General features: G+C 45.4%; 1 protein-coding gene across 2 annotated transcripts in view; it reads right to left on the bottom strand.

Moving 5' to 3' along the window:
* The window catches only part of LOC147092798 (NACHT, LRR and PYD domains-containing protein 3-like), a 110,590-nt gene that overhangs the window by 45,876 nt on the left and 47,586 nt on the right, over positions 1-17,128 (bottom strand). For both annotated transcript variants that reach the window (XM_085976048.1, XM_085976049.1), the window contains exons 4-7: positions 9,454-9,549; positions 5,832-5,998; positions 1,157-1,328; positions 990-1,055 (exon numbers count right to left, since the gene is read on the bottom strand). In XM_085976048.1, coding sequence (XP_085832174.1) covers positions 990-1,055; positions 1,157-1,328; positions 5,832-5,998; positions 9,454-9,549 — 501 coding nt within the window. The remainder of the gene's footprint in view (positions 1-989; positions 1,056-1,156; positions 1,329-5,831; positions 5,999-9,453; positions 9,550-17,128) is intronic.

Here is a 17,128-nt window from a genome sequence, read left to right as displayed (position 1 = left end):
TCCTGCTGTATTCCTCACTGCTCCTTCTCCTCCTACAGTCCCGAAGGCAGTCCTGAGACAGCACCCACGATTACAGCCAAACTATCTATGAGACAGCCGACATCAGTGCAAGATCAGCAGCATCTTACTCTGTTTAGACAAAGCAAACTTTCCAGAATGATACAACACAGCAAGAAACGCCCAGAAGCTAAGCAGCTGCCTGAAATGACAAGTCAGTTACTAAACTGTAAATTCCCCATGATCCCTTTCAATAGCGCTGGTCAGGGCTCCTTCTTGCCGGTTTGTGCCAGGTGTTGCTGGGCGGATTCAGCACGTGGGGCGAGATGGTGCGGCATACCAAAAGCGGGCAAAGATCCACAGGAAGCACTGGACCCTCATTTAAATAACATATCCACTCTTAAATTACACTGACGTGCACTCCCGACATCACAGCGAAGCCCGATCCGCACTTCAGGCTGGAAATGTGCGTACACTTCCTGTCCACCATATTGGCCGCAGGAGTCCGACAGCAGCTGAAAAACGGGCGGTGTGCGACTGAATATCTAAGCCTATGGCTAAGCGCTACACTCACTGGTACATCATCCATTGAGTCATCCAGGGAAGCCCCAATCAATTCATTTTCTCTGCTGATTAATCGCTATATTAGACTGAATGACCACTGGGAGTTTGATGTTTTATCCCGGTCAGTGACGTGCACTGGCAGCAAAGGCCAGTCACATGAACAGCTGGATAAATTACTGGAGTAATGACAACATCTGCAAATTTACAGATAATCCCAAGCCTAGTTTGAATTGTAACTTCATCCCACACATTTCAATTACACATTTCAGTATCAGTGACAAGTGAAAATGAAGTTGAATTCTGTTTCCCTAGCTCTTGAACGTTTCACCCCCAGATTCTAGACATCTCAAAAAACCAACGGTCAAAGTTAAAGCCCCTGATAATCAGAACGGAAATAATCTGTTTGAAACCTTCACCCCATCACCTACCTTTCAGCTGAGTGGGAACTTCGGATAAACATTCTGTGGCTTTCATGTCATTAAATCGAACGAAACCTGTGTAAATACATTAGTTTTCATGAAAGCAAATCTGTGCACTACTTTAGTAAATATGTAATTTTAGATGTGAAGTTGAATTCAGTGTGATTTTACCGTACCAGGTTCCTGTATTTCTTTCAGTATTTTGTCCAACTTTGGTACCCCATGGCGCATTTTCACAAAGGATTCCCACATTGTCCTTCGGGCCCGAGAGCCTTTCTCCATCACCAGATTTAGGAGAAGTTTGGAACTGTCCGCCCGGTTTCCCTTCTCCGCGAGCTCAAAGACTTTCTGTAGAGAATAATAATGAATATATTGAGGAGCAGAGTGAAAGATCAATTTCACCCCATACTCAGCATGTTTATTGAATTCGATACTTTTGATTCCGTTCAACAGCAGGACCACGGTAATTAATTTAATTGAAGTGAATATTAGTTACTGATTGGTTAATCTTTTGACACTAACTTCGCCAGTCTGTTTGACATGGACGAATGACGCTGTTGAGCAGAATATTGCGCAGCAGGTTATAAATACTCATACACAAGAATTTTACTCCTTCTCAGGAAGTACCGATACTCTGAGGTCCATGAAATCTCAATGATTCCTGCAGGGATTTACTGAAACGGTGGGATAAACTCGCCTTTCCATAGGAATATGTGAGGCCATTTTACCCAGAACTGTTGCTCCTGCTAAGACCATGTAGACCCCACCCCACCAGGGACTGTACTTCATGTATTTAATCTCCACACCTCAATCTCCCCACATTAATCTGAACACCGCTGTCTGACTCCATCAAATATCTGCTCATTGACATCGCCACTAATTAACTGTGCTTGGATTATTTATACTTATTGTTTCTGCTGCAGCAACATTGTGTTCTCTCCAGTATTTTTTCATTCTATACTTCTTTCGACAATCCACAGTTTTATTCAATTGACACCAATTTTTTGAGACTTTTTGGACACATTAATGCTTTCGATACTGGACGGACTGCTACACATTCAATTCAATGTGAATTGGGGCTGACCATTGGTCTCGTCTTGAGGCTTGTATCATGTCTCTGGTTTAGTAATTACGGTCCAAGGTCCACAGTATTGTCTACAGTTCGATTGTTTACAATTCAATTGTTTTATCGTTTCAAGCATTCATAAGACCCGGATCATGGTCTCCTCATCTCTTTTTTTTTTTCCCCTTTAATGACATAAATTCAGCTCTGTTTTGTAATGGAAGGTCCAAGGTCCTAGTATGATCCGTTCTGCCCTGCTCTGACTCCACTCCCCATTATTCGTTCATTCTGATGTTAGGAGCTCAATCCTGCTCAGTCCATTGTGGCCTCAGCAATGCTCTATGCAACTATTGGCCATGAATGGGAGTGTTTAACTTAATTTGATAGGGGGACGGGAACCAGGATGAAGAGCTTGAGAGCAGAAACAAGGGGCTGGGTTTTCATTCAGCAGTCGGGAAGGAGGCGGGACTACCTCGGGTTTTAGTCCCGCCTCCATCGACGTCCGGCCAATCCACACGATTTTCCCTTGATTGACCTTGTTGAGCCCGCAGGCCAATTAAGGGCCACCCAGCAACAGGTGACATCACAGACTGAAATTTCATCTGTCAGGATGTCTTGACAGATGAAATATCAGCGTTTCACAGCTGTTTAAAGCTGTCAAACACTGACAGTCTGATTTCTAACCTGAGTCCTTCTACACAGACTCAGTTAGAACTCTCCCCGGCCACTGAAAGCTGTCACTTTTGACAGCTCGCGGCCATTCTGCTTTCAGTGCCGGCTGAATGATGGACTCCCGAAGCCTAGAGGAAGAAAGGCTGTAGAGGTAAGTACAGGTAATTTAAACTTCTTTAGACACACCAAACACTTACCTTTGCACTCATGCACCCATCACTCACCTGAACACCGACATCACAACCCCTCCAAGTCCTTCAACCTGACGGCCCACCTGCCCTAACCTGGCGTGGTTTGGAGCCGTCGGGAATCCTACACTACACCCCTCAAAATAGGGATTAGGCTAAAAACTGCCTGTTAACAGGCAGTTAATTGGCACTAATCCCTTCCCGCCTCGGGTTGGTGGGTCCCAGTGCGGGGTAGGTACCCGCCTCCCTTGAAACTTACGTGGAGGCGGGTTTTGGACGGGATGGAGTCAGGACCCCCGAATTCGGGATTTTTGCCCCGCACATGCCTAAAAGCCCGCCTCACGGCACACTGAAAATCGGCCCCAAGGTGTATCGAGCATTGCGAGAGACAAATAGCGCTAGAATATGAAACAATCCAGAAAGAGGAGGAATCAGACAGGGGAGAAATGCAAACAGACTAAGGCGTGTCTAGAATGCATATGCATCAATGCACGGGGCGTGACCAATAATGTTGGTAAGCTGCAGGCATATGGGTTATAATATAATAGCAATATGGAGGCCTGGCTCAAACAAGGGGAGGAATCAGAACTTAACATTCCTGGATATAATGAGTTATGGGGGAATAGGGAAGAAACAAATAGTGCAGTGGGGGAGAGTGACAGTAGACTGGGGAAAACACAGAGTAAATGCCAAGGAGGGATGGAATTCCTGAAATGATTAGAGGATGAATACATTTCCAGCCCAACAAGGAAGGACGCAGTGCTAGATCTAGTTATGGGCAATGAAATGGGGAAAGTGGAGCACGTTTCAATGGGACAGCATTTGGGGAACAGCGATCACAATATCATTAGGTTTCAAGCAGTAATGGAAAGGGACAATGATCAATCTAATGTGAAGATGCTCAACTGAAAGAGGGCTTACTTCAGTGAGCTGTAAACGGATCAGTTGAATTGGAAACAAAAATTGGCAGGTAAAACAGTAAATGAGCAATGGGAAGCCTTCAAAGAGGAGATATCACAGGTACAGACCAGACACGTTCCTATGAGGGAGAAGGAAGCTAGAGCTCCCTGGATGACTAAAGATATAGAAGTTAAAATTAAACAGATAAAGTTGGCTTATAATAAATGTCATATTCATAATACAATAGAGAGAATCAAGAAGAATACAGAAAGTGCAGGAGAACTGTAAATGGAAATATGAGGGACTAAGAGATTGCATGAGCAAATATCATTGGTTAACATAAAGGGAAATACTATAGTCGTTTATAAATATTTAAATAGTAAAAGGTTAATCAAATGAAGGGTGGGGCCGATTAATGACCAAAACGTAGATCATTTTGTGGAGACAAAGGGCATGGCTGAGGTACTAAATTAATACTTCGCATCAGTCTTCACAAAAGGAAGAGGGTGCTGCCAATGTCACAGTAAAGGAAGAGATAATAGAGAAATTGGACAAGATGCAAATAGGTAAAGGGGAGGCACTTAAATTATTGGCAGCACTCAAAGTATAAACTCCACCCTGTCCGGATGAAATGCATCCTCAGTTGCTGAGGGAAGGAAGGGTGGAAATTGTCGTTGTTCTAGCTACAATCTTCCAATCCTCCTTGGACATGTCAGTGGTGCCAGAGGGCTGGAGAGTTGCCAATGTCACACCCCTGTTCAAAAAAGGAGGTATAAACCCAGCAACTACAGGCCAGTCGGCCTAATGTCGGTGGTGGGGAAACTGTTAGACCATCACAGGACAAAACTGTCACTTGTAAAGACATATGTTAATAAATTACAGCCAGCACCAGGGATGAGCGACTTCAGTTACATGGACAGGATGGAACTGTCTGTTTAACACCCCCTGATCTAGGTGTATAAATTGGGGCACTTTCAGTAATTCTTTGGTATCCCATGCTGAGAACCTGTCTGGATTGGTTAGTATTCAGACTCCAAGGTTTCCTACTACTAGGTTGGAAAAGTTAGGAACGTTCTCTTTGGAACAAAGAAGGTGACCAAATAGGGGTTTTAAAGATGATGAGAGGTTTTGATCGAAGAGAGAGAGAAAAAACTATTCCCTCTGGTGAGTAGTTCAATAACCAGAGGTCACAGATTTTTTTAAAAATCACTGAAAAAGATCTAGAGGGAGGATGAGGACAATTGTTTTCACTCAGAGTTGTCAGGATTAGGAATGCTCTACCTGAAAAGTTGGTGAAAGCTGATTCTATAAATAATTTTAAAGGGATTTAGACAAGTACAGTACTTGAGGATGAGGAACTTACAGGGCTATGGACAAAAAGTTGGAACTTGGGACTAATCAGGACTGTTATTTCAAAGAGTCAGCAGAGACACGACACGTCGAATGTCCTCATTCTGTGCTATAAGTTTCCGTGATTCTACTAACTATAGCTGTATAATTTACTTGAATATCCTGAGGATCTTCATAGAACCAACAAGTTGATTTAGCTCTGGTATCTGAATCAATATAAGTTGGATCATTCTATTTGGTTGGTCCAACACTCCCCACAGGTATTTTTGTTGGGTTGTTTGCGCTGTTTGGGTCCAAAACTTGTTCACTGGTTACAGTTCCGCAATTTACTTTAAGTAGTTTGTAGGTCACTCAACTCATGAACTTGCTTCCAAATCCCGTCAGTTGTTTCCCAACTCCGTTTCCCAGTGCTACTAAAATTATTGGTTCCCTTTGAGTTCAGCCCACATGGGTTATATCGGACCTGGTACCCTGTTGTTTCTTTGTACAGATACCGACGGAGCTCCTGGGTATTTTCACATTTGTGTTGTTTCAGATTTACATCATCAACAATTATAATCCTTACTTTCCTATTGGCCTGTTTCTCTTCTGTAACATTCTGTGATTCTAAGATCTGATATCCTATCAGGTCTGTGATGTTTAAATAATCCAAACTCATTCTGTGTCCCTCCCACTCACCCGATGTTCTTGTCCACTGAAATGCTTCTTGTGTGTTAACAACGAGCTGACTCCGTCCACCCCTACTTCAATCGCCTGTTCCAGTCTGTCCCAGTAGAATTTCGTCAACTTGAACAGCTGGAAATCGTCACACTTTGTCAAGAACTCAATGATTGAAGAGTTCGGATCTGTGAACACAAATGGAGAAAACTTAACACAATCCACTTTATATCCAAGCTGCAACATTTCCTCTTATACCAGACGGCTGAAGCCTCCTGTGAGCTACATCGAACACCTTGTGAAAAACCACATACAACGCACTTGCTACATCCAGTCAATCTACATAGTCAATTCTTTAAAAAAAGTGTTTAAATTTTTCAAACACGACTTGTCTACAGCTAATCCATTCCAGCCTCCCCTGATCATCCCCTTTATCGCAACGTTCACTAATTCAACCTTAAATTACAAATTCCAGGCGTCTGCTCACGACTGCCATAGACCAACTGTTCTAGATACCCGTTTTTTCCTCTCTCCTCCATTGTTGAACAGAGACGTTACTTGGGCTCCTTCAGCGATCAAGTATATTGTTTATATCTAAATGGATTGAAAAATAGTGCAGTCTCTCTATCGCCTCTGTGACTTCTTTTAACGTCCTGGAGTGCATTTTCTCAGGGACCAGTGACTTTTCCATATTGTTATTTTTCTAAAATCCAAGTCCTTCTCTACGGTTATCTCAAACTATGGTCCCACATCCTCCTCAATTACACCTACATTCGCACTACCAAAATCATGCTTAGAAAGTAAAGAAAATATATGGTATCTCCTCAAAACTTCATCCTCTACAACTAGATTCCCCCTTCATCCCGAGTCCGACAGCCTTGAATTATTATTTCACTTCATATAAACCCTGACTTTTTATATTATCTGTTGGCCTTGTCGCATATACCATTTTAACTACCCCCGCGCGCTCTCCCTTTTCACCTTCCTACTACATGTTCAACATTCCTCGTGATTTCCTGCAGTATTGAGTGCTCTGGTCTGATTTTGGGACTGATACAATCTAACAATCTAGCTATTAATACAGCCACCCACAACAATGTTCTCTCGCTGCTGAAAACATTCTAACCAGAAGCATTTCTCTCCTAGTCTTGTTCAAACATCGCAGTTACTGGACCCCAATCAGTCTTGGTTTTAGCTTTCCTATGTGTTTGGAATGATGTTTACATTCACACACGTAACATTCAGTCGATGTTCTTTTTAATGCTCAACCTCGTTGGTTTCCCTTTTGAAAAAATAAATAAAATGACTTTATCGCTCATTACTTCAAAATCGCCCTCCTTTTTTTCCTGGTAATATCTTTACAGTATTTCATTAATCTGCTGATCCTGCTCCAACAGTTGTATTAATTACACTCCCTAGTCTCAGATCTGGATTCCCCCAAACTCCAATCATATCAACTGATTATCTTCTGCCTGCTGCATCCACCTTTTCTGAAAGCCAATATTAATGGTCTGTTCGGATCGCGGCCGTCCCTTCCCTTTTCCCCGAACTCACACATTGACCTGCCTCCTTAAGCAGTCCAGTGCAAAAAAATCCAGAGATCACCAACTTGATGCCTTGTTTTTCAATCTATTGTCTGACTTTCAATTATCTCAATATATTCCTCAAACCAGGGCAGCGTACTAGCCGCAACTATCTCAAGCTGATTCACCTTCACTCCATCATAAGGTTCAGAGGTGGGGCTGCTCATTGATGAGTGCAGTGTGTTTGGCTCTGTTGGCAATTTCTCAGATAATGAAACAGTCCATGCCCGCATACAGCAAAACCTGGATAACATCGAGGTTTGGGCTGGTAACTGGCAAAGAATATTTGAACCACACAAGTGTCAGGCACTGTACATTTTTTTTCATTCCTGGGATGTGGGCGGCGCTGGCAAGGCCAGCATTTATTGCCCATCCCTAATTGACCTTGATGTGGAGGCGGTGAGCCACCTTCTTGAACCGCTGCAGTCCTTGTGGTGAAGGTACTCTCACAGTGCCGTTATTGACTGACATCCATGATTTTGACCCAGCGACGATGAAGGAATGGCGATATACTTCCAAGTCAGGATGGTGTTCGATTGGGGAGGGGGGAGATGATGATAGTGTTCCTGTGCGCCAGATGCCATTTTCCTTCTAGGTGGTAGAGGTCGCGGGTTTGGGAGGTGCTGCCGAAGAAGCATTGGCGAGTTGCTGCAGTGCATCTTGTAGATGGTACACACTGCATTCGGGGTGCGCCGATAGTGGAGGGACTGCTGAGCTTTGTTCAGATCGGTTGGCAGTGGAATCGATTAGTTATGTCTGTAGCATGCTGTTCCTGCTGTTTAGAATGCACGTAGTCCTGTGTTGCAGCTTCCCCAGGTTGGCACCTCATGTTTAGGTACTCATGCTGCTGCTCCTGGCATGCTCTTCTGCACTCTTCATTGAACTAGGGTTGGTCCCCTGGCTTGATGGTAGTGGTAGAGTGAGGGATATGCTGGGCCATGAGGTTACAGATTGTGGTGGAATACAATTCTGCTGCTGCTGATGGCCCATAGAGCCTCATGGATACTCAGTTTTGAGCTGCTAGATCCGTTCGCAATCTATCCCATTTAGCACTGTGGCAGTGCCGCACAACACGATGGAGGGCGTCCTCAGTATGAAAACGGGACGTCGTCTCCACAATGACTGTGCGGTACTCACTGCTACAAATGCTGTAATAGACAGATGCATCTGCGACAGGTAGATTGGTGAGGCCGAAGTCCAGTAGGTTTTTCCCTCGTGTTGGTTCTCTCACCACCTGTCCACAGGCCCAGCCTGGCAGCTTTGTCCTTCAGGATTCGCCCTGCAGTGGTGCTACCAAGCCAATCTTGGTGATGGACATTGAAGTCCCCCACCCAGAGTACATTCTGTGCCCTTGGTAATCTCAGTGCTTCTTCCAAGTAGTGTTCAACATGGAGGAGTACAGATTCATCAGCTGAGGGAGGGTGATGAGTGATTATCGGCAGGAGGTTTCCTTGCCCATGCTTGATCTGTGCCATGAGACCTTGTGGGGTTTGGAGTCAATGTTCAAAACTCCCCGTACCACTCTCTCCTGACTGTATACCAGTACTAGGCATCTATTGGACAGTTTCAGTAATCTGGGGCTCTCGCCACCTGTGACTGCAGTGCCCCTCCAGATGGTCACTCACTTCCTGTTTTGTACTCAGCCCCTGCCCAGTTCCATGAGCTGATTTCATTGAAACATAAAATTCTTAAGGGGCTTGACAGGGTCGATGCTGGGAGAATGTTTCCACTGCCTGGCGAGTCTAGTACAAGGGGTCAGAGTCTCAGAATAAGGGGGTCGGCCATTTAGGACTAATGCGATGAAAATATCTTCAGTCAAAGGGTTGTGAATCTTTGGAATTCTCTACCACAGAGGCTGTAGATGCTCAGTCGTTGAGTATATGCAAGACAAAGATCGATAGATTATTGGATACTAATTGCAGAGCAGGCTCGAAGGGCCAAATGGCGTACTCCTATTTCTTACAGTAAGTTTCCTCTTCCTGTGTGAGCTCAGGTTGTTGCACGAGATCTAGAACCTTTGTCAGGACAGAAATTATATTTAAAGTATTTTGTGAACCTACCTGTGTCCATTCCCATTCTTGTTGAAGATGTTGGATTTTTGCCCCTGTTTGGGCCTTCAGCCATGGTGGAGACAGCCGTTCCCAGATTCTGACGCTCTGTAATAAATATATTAATAGAGGGTTAGACAAAAATATTAAAATGAGAATGGGAACGTTGCCTTGTTAAGCATGATATCAAGTCCCTCCTCCCCCATCAGTACAACAGCTGTTAGCTCCGGGATCAAGTATTTCCCGAGTGTTACGATCAACTCTCCACATCAGGTGTGACACAGACAGCTGCCCAGTGAAATCCAGTGAGTCCCGCTGATCTCCACAACCCAGTTCCAGACGGGCTCCCGTCGGCCGAGACTCCGCACTGGCAGCGCCCATTGGTGAGATTTACTCACAATGCAGGTCAAAACCAGCCTTATCCCTGAGGTAGAGAATATTCTGCAGGGAAATAACGAGCAGGTGATCATTGATGAATTATATGATCCTTCACTCGGTTGTACACAGTGTGGCAGTGTTGGATTATTTTTATTTACATGTTTGTTTAATATTTTTGATTTGTTGAGTTTTGATATTAAATTCTGGTATTTTAAGAATATGATATCTCTCCACATACACAATATATAGCTGGGTGTGATTTCTCTGGTCTCTATGGGCAGTGACATTGTCCGTGTGATCATGGAGATTTGTCCTGGTTGGTGCCTCTATTTGAATATATTGAACATCTCTCATGGTGTCAGCACCTGACTAATGAGCCCGTGCAATGTAGAATCATAGAAAGATAGAATCATAGAATGTTTACAGCACATAAGGAGGCCATTGGGCCCATCAAGCCCATGCCGACTCTCTGCAAGAGCACTTCAGCTAGTCCCACTCCCCCACCCTTTTCCCGTAGCCCTGCATTTTTTTTTCTTTTGGGTACTTATCCAATTCCCTTTTGAAAACCACGATTGAATCTGCCTCCACCACACTTTCAGGCAGTGCATTCCAGATCCTAACCACTCGCTACGTAAGAAAGTTTTTCCTCATGTCGCCGTTGATTCTTCTGCCAATCATCGTAAATCTCCGTATTCTGATTCTCGACCCTTCCGCCAATGGGAACAGTTTCTCTCCATCTACTCTGTTGAGACTAGGGTTGCAACGGGGTGGAAAGTTTCCGGGAAATTTCCGGAAATTTTCCACGGGAAGTTTAGCTTGGGAATTTTGGGAATTTTGCCCAAAAAAGCACATGCTAGCATGATATTGTTTTTTTTGTATTTCTTTCTTTTTTTTCCCCACAGGTCCTCTCTTAAAATTACTAACAGAGATGGAATCTTAATTATTAAGGAATTTCTTAATCAATATATGTTTATCTTCTTACTTGGCTTGTTTTAATAATTACAACTTTTGTGTGTGACTGTGAACAAATGTGTCCTGATTGGTTGGATGAGTGGATGAGCGATTAGCTCCCTCTATTTGTAATATTTGCATATCGAATTGTGATTGGCCTGCAGGCATCTGTAAGACTGCTATAGTTTTTTTAAGATCCAGGTTAGGGGGCCTGAGGGAAGGCATTTTGTTTTCTGCTGATGTTGTGATGATGCAGTAAGTAAATCAAACTTTATACCAAATAAACCTGTTACTTGTTGAACTCTGTTGTCCTTCAATTTAAAATATACAAAATAATAATACAATATTGGCTATCCGGGCGAACCTACAACTTATTGAGCCAGATACAGAAGTGTCCACCACACAGCTAGACACTGACACAGAGGAGGAAATGGACACGTCAGAACCAGAGTCAGAGAATCAGGAGGAGCAATGAGGAGTAGAAGACTCAGAAGACTCATGAGTAGAAGACTCAAAGGGACAAAATAAGGACAAATTACAGGCTAAATATGCTGAAGCTCTTTTTATTTTATTTTAGATGGGTCTTTTTTGTGGGGGTTCAATAAAGTTCAAAATTATAACCTAAATAAAGTTTTGAAAGCCTGCTTCTATTTGTATGGAACAGTATGTCTATTTTGACGACAAAGATAATATAAGGGTCAGAGACAAAAACCATCAGTGTGCAAAAAAACTCAAAATTCCCATAAATTCCCAAAATTCCCATAAATTCCCGAAAATTCACATGGAAAGTTTCCTCTTTTAAAAATTCCCAGAATTTTGCAACCCTAGTTGAGACACCTCATGAATTTGAGCACCTCAATCAAATCTCCCCTCAAACTTTTGTTCTTTCATCCCCTCCCCCTTTTCCCAGCCCCTAAACCTGCTTTCCATTTCCTGCTTTTTTCCAGTTCTGACGAAAGGTCATCGACCTGAACTGTTAACTCTGTTTCTCTCTCCACGGATGCTGTCCTGGCCTGCTGAGTTTTTCCAGCGTTTTCTGTTGTTATTTCTCCTCTCAAACTTCTCTGCTCTAAGAAAAACCCCAGCTTCTCCAGTCCATTCTTGTAACTGAAGTCCCTCATCCCTGGAATCTTCTCTGCACCTTCTCGAAGGCCTTCATATCCTTCCTAAAGTGCGGTTCCCAGAATTGGACTCAGTACTCCTTTGAGGCCGACTCAGTTTTTTTTATATAAAGGTTCATCATAACATCCTTGCTTTTCATAGAAAGTTACAGCACGGAAGGAGGCCATTTCAGCTCATCGTGTCCGCGCCAGCAATCAAAGAGCTATCCAGCCTAATCCCACTTCCCAGCTCTCGGTCCGTAGCCCTGCAGGTTAGAGCAGCCCAAGTGCACATCCAAGTACTTTTTAAATGTGGTTAGCGTTCCTGCCTCTACCACCCTTTCAGGTAGTGAGTTCCAGACCCCCACAGCCCTCAGGGTGAAGAAATGTCCCCTCAAATCCCCTCTAAACCTTCCACCAATTACTTTAAATCTGTGCCCCCTGGTTTTTGACCCATCTGTTAAGGGAAAATAGGTCCTTTCTATTCACTTTATCTATGCCCCTCATAATTTTATACACCTCAATAAAGTCTCCCCTCAGCCTCCTCTGTTCCAAGGAAAACAGACCCAGCCTATCCAGTCTTTCCTCATAGCTAAGTTTCTCTACTCCCAGCAACATCCTTGTAAATCTCCTCTGTACCCGCTCTAGTGTAATCACATCTTTCCTGTAATGTGGTGACCAGAACTGCACGCAGTATTCTAGCTGAGGCCTAACTAGTGTTTTATACAGTTGAAGCATAACCCCCCTGCTCTTGTATTCTATGCCACGGCTAATAAAGCCAAGCATTCTGTATGCCTTCTTAACCACCTTATCTACTTGGCCTGCTACCTTCAGGGATCTGTGGACATGCACTCCAAGGTCCTTTGTTCCTCTACACTATTCAGTGTCCTACCATTTAGTGTGTATTCCCTTTCCTTGTTAGCCCTCCCCAAATGTATTACCTCACACTTCTCCAGACTGAATTCCATTTGCCACTGCTCTGCCCACCTGAACAATTTATTGATATCTTCCTGCAGTCTACAGCTTCCTTCTTCAGTATCAACCACACAGCCGATTTTAGTATCATCTGCAAACTTCTTAATCATACCCCCTACATTCAAGTCGAGATCGTTGATATATACCACAAAAAGCAAGGGACCTAGTACTGAGCCATGCGGAACCCCATGAGTCTCCTAGCCAGTTTTGAATCCAACTTGACACTTTGTCCTGGATCCCATGGGCTTTTAACTTCGTGACCAGTTTGCCATGTGGAACCTTATCAAAAGCCTTGCTAAGTCCACATACACTACATCAAACGCACTACCCTCATCTACCCTCCTTGTTACCTGCTTAAAAAAATCAATCAAGTTTGTCAGACACGACCTTCCCTTCACAAATTTGTGCTGACTATCCTTGATTAATCCATGTCTTTCTAAATTATTTATCCTGTCCTTCACAATTCTTTCCAATAATTTTCCCACCACCAAGGTTAGGTTGACTGGCCTGTAATTACTCGGTCTATCCTTTTCTCCCTTTTTAAACAAGGGTTCCACATTAGCAGTCCTCCAGCACAACACCTGAAGCCAGAGAGGATTGAAAAATGATGGTCAGGGCCTCTGCTATTTCCTCTTTTGCTTCACTTAACAGCTTGGGATACATTTCATCCAGGCCTGGGAATTTATCCACTTTTAAAGCTGCTAAACCCCTTAACACTTACACTCTCACTATGTTTATTTCATCTAATATTTCACACTCCTCTCCTCCGATAGCAAGGTCTGCTTCGCCCCTCTCCTTTGTGAAAACAGACGCAAAGTATTCATTAAGAACCCGACCGATGTTTCCCGCCTCCACACACAGACTACCCTCATGATCTCTAATAGGCCCTACCCTTTCTTTAGTTATCCTCTTACTCGCAATATATATATATATCTTCTTCTATATTCTATATATATAAATAAATCGGTCGATCTGTCTGTCCTCGGGTGTGCGTCTGTCCGGCTATGCGCTCGAAAGTTATACCGCGCACCTACGCGCGCGTTACCTCCGAAGAAAGCTTACGGTTCCGGGACGGTCGTAAGCATATTTACTTTTCGGTCGGACGAAAATTGTTCGCGCCTTATGCAAAAAACCTTCAAAATTAAACTCATTATCTACTAGCATTGATTGACTGACGTCAAGGTTCGACCAATCCTGTGCCGTCACGATTGACCAATCCTACAGTACGGTCCCCTGATGGTTGGCCAATCGGTGTGTGTGTGGGCGGGACTAATCGTTTTCATCTCAGGGATGTGCCAGCCATTGTTTCACTACCAGCTCTGACTGCAGCTTCCAGCTAAAACTACTTTGAAAGTTAGTATCTCTTTTAAAAATAACATAAGATTTACCAAAAACGTTTTATAAGTACTTTCACTTTCATCTTTCAAGCTTTTAAAAGGTAGACAGACAGGGACACAGGCAGGACCCTAAAGCCTGGGACTCGATTTAAAATGTTGCCCAGCACCAGATTCACAAAGGGACACAGACAGGGCCCCAAAGCCTGGCACTCGATTTAAACCGCCCACCCCAAAACAGCCCTGGCAAAGCCGGGCTCCCCCAGCTAGTATATATATATAAACGGATGCTTCTTTCTGTCTGTCTATCTGTCTGTCCTTCTGTCTGTCCTCGGGTGTGCGTCTGTCCGGCTATGCGCTCCAAAGTTATAGAGCGTACCTACGCACGCGTTACCTCCGAAGAAAGCTTACGCTTCCGGGACGCTGGTAAGCGTATTTACTTTTCGGTCGGACAAAAATTGTTCGCGCCTTATGCGAAAAACCTTCAAAATTAAACTCATTATCTGCTAGCATTGATTGACTGACGTCAAGGTTCGACCAATCCTGTGCCGTCACGATTGACCAATCCTACAGTAAGCTCCCCTGATGGTTGGCCAATCAGTGTGTGTGTGTGTGTGGGCGGGACTAATCGTTTTCATCTCGGGGATCTGGCAGCCATTGTTTCAGCTTCCAGCTCAAACTACTTTGAAAGTTAGTATCTCTTTTAAAAATAACATAAGATTTACCAAAAACGTTTTATAAGTACTTTCACTTTCATCTTTCAAGGTATTAAGTATGTGTGTGGGCGGGACTAATCGTTTTCATCTCAGGGATCTGCCAGCCATTGTTTCACAAAGGGACACAGACAGGGCCCCAAAGCCTGGCACTCGATTTAAACCGCCCGGCCCAAAACAGCCCTGGCAAAGCCGGGCTCCCCCCAGCTAGTCTATATATATATAAATAAAGAAGTCGATCTGTCTGTCCTTCTGTCTGTCCTCGGGTGTGCGTCTGTCCGGCTATGCGCTCGAAAGTTACAGAGCGTACCTACGCGTGCGTTACGCCGAAAGAAAGCTCACCGTTCCAAAACGAAGGTAAGCGTATTTACGTTTCGGCCGGACAAAAATTGCACCCGTGGTATCCGAAAAACCTTCAACATTCCGCTCATTATCCACTCATTACCATAGAGTGACATTGAGGGCGACCAATCGTACGGTCGACCAACCCGATGGTCGACCAATCAATGCGTGGCGGGGGCGGGTTCGTCGCATGTGCAGCCGGGCCCTCCTAGAGTCGAGTGACAGGACGATTGACCAATCCTATGCTTCGGTGACATGACGATCGACCAATCAGTGCGTGTGTGGGCGGGCCTTATCGTTCTGAACTGAGGTGAGTGGCCGCCATCTTTATTCTCACCTTCTGTGTGTTTATTTGTTAAGAGCTATTTTTTCTTTAATGTGTAAAACGTAAAAACACAACGTCTAAAACATTAAAACACAATGAAGATGGTGTCCCATCTTCTTAACAGCCGTTTAAAAACAAATAACTTTTGGTGTTTTCAGCAAGAATGCGCGTTCCTTCTCCGTGGCAGCTTTTCAAAAACATTAAAAAACTTTCAAGATGGCCTCCCATCTTCTTAACACCCGTTTATAAAAAAAAAAATTTAAAAAAATTTCTGTTGGTTTCACAGACTGCACGTTCCATCTCCGTGGCAGCTTTTTAAAAACATTAAAAAACTTTCAAGATGGCCTCCCATCATCTTAACACCTCTTTTTGAAAAAATTTTTTTTTTGCTTTCGCTGACCCCCTCAAAACACTCCTCCCCTCCTCCCACTCTCCCTCCTCCTCCTCCTCCCCCCCTTCTCTCTCTCCCCCCCCTCTCCCTCACCCCCCCTCCCTTGCCCTCTCCCTCGCCCCCCCCTCCCTCGCCCCCCCCTCTCCCTCCCCTCTCCCCCCCTCTCCCTCGCCCCCCCCTCTCCCTCCTCTCCCCCCCCTCTCCCTCGCCCCCCCCTCTCCGTCCTCTCCCCCCCTCTCCCTCGCCCCTCTCCCCCCCCTCTCCCTCGCCCCTCTCCCCCCCTCTCCCTCGCCCCTCTCCCCCCCCCCTCTCCCTCGCCCCTCTCCCTCCTCTCCCCCCCTCTCCCTCGCCCTTCTCCCTCGCCCCCCCCCACTCTCCCCCCCTCTCTCTCGCCCCCCCCTCTCTCCCTCGCCCCCCCTCTCTCCCTCGCCCCCCCCTCTCTCCCTCGCCCCCCCCCTCTCCCTCGCCCCCCCCTCCTCTCCCTCTCCCCCTCGCCCCCCCTCCTCTCCCCCTCGCCCCCCCTCCTCTCCCTCTCCCCCTCGCCCCCCCTCCTCTCCCTCTCCCCCCCCTCTTCCCCCCCAGTTGCTCGCTCTCTTCCCCCCCCACAGTCGCTCGCTCTCTTCCCCCCCCCCACAGTCGCTCACTCTTCCCCCGCCCCCACAGTCGCTCGCTCTCTTTCCCCCCCACAGTCGCTCGCTCTCTTTCCCCCCCCCCCAGTCGCTCTCTCTCTCTCTTCCAACATGTCCTCGAAAAAGCCTCGGCACCACCGGGCACCAGTATACATCTGTCTGTCTCTCTGTCCTTCGGTGTGTCTGTCCGGCTATACACTCTAAAGTTATAGAGCGTACCTACACGTGCGTTACATCAAAAGAAAGCTTACGATTCTGGAACGGTCATAAGCGTATTTATTTCGGCGAGACAAAAACTGCGCCCGCGGTATCCAAAAAAGGTTCAAAATTCCGCTCATTAGCAGAGTGACATTAAGGTTGACCAATCGTACGGTCGACCAATCGTTGCGTGGCGGGTGCGGGTTCGTCGCGCGTGCGGGCGGGCCCTCCTAGAGTCGAGTGACAGGACGATTGACCAATCCTACGCTTCGGTGACAGGACGATTGACCAATCGGTGCGTGTGGGGGCGGACCTTATTGTTCTGAACCGAGGTGGGTCGCCGCCATCTTG

The sequence above is a fragment of the Somniosus microcephalus genome, unplaced genomic scaffold (genome assembly GCF_052327205.1).
Source record: "Somniosus microcephalus isolate GS21.2 unplaced genomic scaffold, FLI_Smic_1.0 unresolved_chr2, whole genome shotgun sequence".
Lineage (NCBI taxonomy): Eukaryota > Metazoa > Chordata > Chondrichthyes > Squaliformes > Somniosidae > Somniosus > Somniosus microcephalus.
Note: the sequence above shows the minus strand (reverse complement) of the source record. Positions and strands in the feature narration are given on the sequence as shown.